Consider the following 4,540-nt stretch of genomic DNA (forward strand, 5'->3'; position numbering starts at 1 on the left):
TTTTAGCCTCGGCCATTTTCTTTTCCGGGGGGGGGGTGTGCGTGCGTGCGTGCGTGCGTGCGTGTGTGTGTGTTGCCTTAGATTTAAAACTTTCTTTGTTGGGCGACTGAAGCTGAAGAGCATCCCTCGGGTACTTCTGTAGATGCAGGGATCTGGAGATTATTAAGGCGACCAGCAGTGCTGGAAGGAGAAATATGTCCAGTACCCCGATTTATGTGCTGGTGGCCTACACTAGCCAGGCTGCTGGTGGTATCCCCCCCTCGACCTACGGTCTAACATTGCAACGTGCGAGATTTCCATTGCGTCCATTGCGTTCCCACTTCAGTACGCTGTCCCGCACCGCATCCTCGCGTGGTCTTACTGGGACTCCATTGTTTCCTTTGAGTTTTGCCGAGATCAAACTGGTTTGTATTTTCTCCCAGCCTGACTCGTTGGCTGCGTCAGGAAGCGCGGGGTCACTAACTTTCCAGCTCTTGGAGCAGTCTCCAAAGGAGTCTTATTCTGGCCCACGTCTCCATGGACCACGAGCTGTTGGCCGTGCCAACACGGAGTTGGCAATGACGAGCCCATCTCGGCACAGAGGCCGAGGATTAGAAATGTCTTGGAAACTAGACTCTCTCCCCAAGCAAGGCATGAAGTTAGGAGATGAGAGCCTAGGCTTCTGTTTCCTGTCCCGCTAATGATCTGCTTGAGCCTCGTTTATAAAGTGTGTGTGCGCGGGGTGCCTTTGCTGGTGTTACAAGATTTCAGCTGCGCTTTTGCTTTCCCTCTACTTTTTTCCTTTGCAATTTTTTTGAATTCCAAGTTAAAACTTCCTTGCCGCTTCCGAACGTTTTCTTTATGTCCCTGCGCGCTGTGAAAATCATAAATTACGCTAGTCTTTCTGCTGCCAGCGGTAGTCTGTTTTGTGGTTGCGAAAGCTAATTACTGGGTTATTGTTTCTAACCGTGCTAATCCAAACTTCATTTTCCTGTTAATTGTCCATCGAGCCAGGCTAGATTGCTTTGTATCATACCGCATATTTGCAATGAAAACTGCTCTGAGGTGTAACCAATGACGCCGTGACATTTGGAGCAGCGGTGAACTCGAAGAAGACGGCTGAGAAATGAAATGATACACTTCTGCTGATCAGGCCACTTTAATTTGCCTGGAGAAATTGAATTGGGCATACTCCTGATAAATATCCCTCTGATTAAAAATAAGTCGAGGGAAGTTGCAGAGGGTTTTGCCGGACTCTTTCGTTTGGTGCCCTGAGCAGGGGTCGGCCACCTTTTAATAATGTGGGGTGCAGCCCGCAACCCACCTGGCACCACTATTTCTGCCCCAGCTGCCAGAGAGATTCAGCCCCTCCAAGGGCCACGAGCTGTAGGTTGCCAGCCCCTGGCCTAGAGAGAGCACCCAGGAAATTGGGGTTGCATTGGACACTTTGAGGCTACTTTACAGATGTTTTGCTCTTACAGGGTGATGGGAGGGCAGGACGAAGTAGTGTGTGCATCCACCTGGGGCTTTGGGGTTTCCATAAGGGCTGTGGAAACTTGTGCGCCTTTGGAAACCTGCTATACTGGGTTCATAGGCTTAAGTCACTGGAGGGTTTTTGCCAGGGGGTAGCACCCGTGTAAACGTTAGCTCCTCATTGCAGTGTTCACCTTCAACCCAACCCAAAAGCTCTCTTCTAGCAAAATATCTACCCCAAAAAACCCAAAAGCAAATAAACCCTCAGCAGCTAGCTTGCTGTGACCACTGGTTTCCACGATGACCAGTGTCATGTCATTGTTTTCCCTGTTCCTTAATCCCCCCGTTGCCCATAACCTTAGACTCCGATCGTGAGCTCCTCTGCACGGGGGTTCGTCCAGCGGAGCCACAGCCTGTAGGAGCTCCCATTACATAAATGAAGATCGATTTGGTTTCTGCCGATCTTCACTTGAATTGTGAAGGGAGGAGAGAGGTTGGACCTCAGGTCTCTGTGAAAAATAGATGCTTATAAACTGAAAGGGAAGTTGACGGTGGCGTGAACCGGGGTGAAGCAGCATCAAGGAGGCTGTCCCAAAAGCAGGTGCAACTCCCAGCGCCGTTTTTACCCGCCCGAGCAGGTGGGCTCATGTTCTCGAGCGTGGGACACATGTTGGAGGCCCAGATCTCTGCTGGACTGAATGACTGTATGCATTGACTGCCAGTTCCTCTTGCTCCTTTCGTGGTCTGTCTAAAGGCTGCTGCAATGGTCTTAGGTCAGGCCGGGACAGCGGTTGCATTAACGTTGCGGGCAGGGGTGCGCGCTGGTTGTTAGCGGGTCTCCTCATCCCTTTCTGCACCGCTCTCGACAGCAGGTTGGTGGAAGACCTAAGACCGGAGCCATTCAGAAGTGGTTCGCTTGCCTCTCCTTCTGCCCGTGATGTGCTGCTTGCACAAGGACTCGCTGTTGCTGCCACGGCTGTTGGAGGAAACCTGCTGACAGTGTCCCGGCCACGCCTGAGCTCCCACGATGGGCAGAGAGCGAGTCTTGTCTACCAGGCCTCTTCGGTCTATTCCCCCAATCTTCTTGTCGCAGCAGTTGCCTACACGTTGGCATCCGCCCCAGACAGCCCCTGTGCTCTCCCTTTGTCACGGGAGGCATCTGAGGACCGCAAAGCGATTAGCAAATGTTAATTCATAGCCAAGCACACCTGGGTGGTAGCCACGCTGTGTCCTCCTTGCGCAGCCGAGGATGTGCGAAGCCCAAAGGCTCCCGTCCCGTCATCGGGAGACTCTGCAGCCCCTCTGCCGGTTTCTGCCCTCCTTGCCCGTCTCCCGGCGTTAACCGCTGACCCCGGCGCACATCAGCAAAGCGGTAGCAGAAGTCTCAAAGTACTTCACTCCGAGCGGCGACGGATCGTGGCAGCCTGTTTGCAAGAAGTGAATGTTTTGACAACGTTGCTGGCAGAATCTGAGCATTGCTGCTTTGTGAAGTGTTGCGAGCAAACAAAGTAAATAAGATCTGCCATGAGGCTTCCAGCAGAAAGGGAAGGAGTAGGTGGTTTTGTTTAAAATACTCCCATTACAGTCAGTTAACCTTTATGTTACCTAAATGAAAATTGTATAAACCTGAAATTTTCACTGATCAGGTTGCCTAGGAACAGGCGGGTGGTTTTCATAAGACAATGAATACGCAGTCACTGATAGGGCTATTAGGAACAGAGACATTTAGCCGTATTATTCTACCTCCCTGGTTTTTGTCTGGGGTAATTACCTGTTTGCACATAGGCAGTGCAAACCACCTTTGCCGGCTTGTTTGAGCAACGGGTTCACGGAGGGGATGTTCCCCTGCTTAAAATAAATGCGGCCAATCTGCAGAAGATGAGCAGAGCTGCTTTCTGAGCTTCCTCGGTGCAGGTAGGAGGCAGAGGTGTGTTTGCTTCCTGATCAAAACATCGGCCCCCTCATTATTTGCCTTAATCAGCGACGAGGCTCCCAGCCTTATAGCGCGAGGAACTGTGAATTTTTAGTCTGTAGAGCAAATCCGTGACTAGCTAAACTGCTTCCCTGCCCAGTGCTGCACCCATTAAACCAGACTCGGGCTGTCTGGGTGCAGGATACAGGACCCCGTTGTGGAGCTCCTGTGATCCAAGTGCTACTGTCCTCTCCTTGCGCTCGTGATGGCAAGTTCCTTGCATGGCATTAGAGACCTGTAATGTGATTAAAACGGCAGTAAGTCATTTCAAAAGGCAGCAGGGGCAAGGGGAAGTGAGAGACATGCAGGTTGCTTATTGGCAGGAGTTGCCAAAACTTCTGCCGGGTAGAAGCATCGACTCTGTGCTCCCATTTAAAATGGAGATCGTTGGACTTGTATCACCAATAATCATTTTCTGTTAACGCTCGCAATGGACCGAGGCTGCTGATTTTATTTTATTTTTTTAACGTTTTTTTTTTTCTTTTCCCCTCCATCCATTCCACGCCTGCAAAGTATCATTTGAGAGCAAACAGTGTAGGTTTTCATGTCTGGAGCACGACAACCGATTGAAGTCTGCATTTGATCATCTGAACTGAGTTTTGCTCTGTGTGTTTGAGAGAGACATGCCCATTTTTTTTTTTTTTTGAAATCCGTTTACGCTATTTTTAAAACTCACCTTTGGGGAGGGGGAAGCTAAAAATAATTGTTTCCCCCTTAACTAGATTGGTTCTGCATTTGACATTTACATGGAATTCATTTGCATCTCATTTGTACATGTTTCTGCTCAATAGGTAGAATGTAAGAAAGCACAACCTAAAGAAGTGATGTTTCCACCAGGGACAAGAGGAAGGGCGCGAGGATTACCGTATACCATGGACGCTTTTATGCTAGGGATGGGAATGTTGGGTAAGTGTGAAATAGCTATGCAACTACTTAAAGAGCAAGCATCTGCCTATTTTTGTCTTCCTCAATATGAACGTTTAAAGGTGCAGAAGCCTGCAAATTCCTGAACATTTACAGGCTGCAGGTCTAGCAATTTAACGGGGGTAAGGGTGGGAGGTGGGGGGTGGGGGGTGGAATATAGTGGGGAAATAATCCTGTCTATAGTAAATGATT

General features: G+C 49.6%; 1 protein-coding gene across 10 annotated transcripts in view; it reads left to right on the forward strand.

Annotated features, from left to right (window-relative positions):
* MSI2 (musashi RNA binding protein 2) overlaps positions 1–4,540 on the forward strand; it is a 414,613-nt gene that overhangs the window by 333,645 nt on the left and 76,428 nt on the right. For all 10 annotated transcript variants that reach the window (XM_019511070.1, XM_019511066.1, XM_019511067.1 and 7 more), the window contains exon 8: positions 4,216–4,330. In XM_019511070.1, the coding sequence (XP_019366615.1) occupies positions 4,216–4,330 (115 nt within the window). The remainder of the gene's footprint in view (positions 1–4,215; positions 4,331–4,540) is intronic.

Source organism: Gavialis gangeticus, unplaced genomic scaffold, assembly GCF_001723915.1.
Source record: "Gavialis gangeticus isolate Ggan-Ray unplaced genomic scaffold, GavGan_comp1, whole genome shotgun sequence".
In the NCBI taxonomy this organism is placed as follows: Eukaryota; Metazoa; Chordata; order Crocodylia; family Gavialidae; genus Gavialis; species Gavialis gangeticus.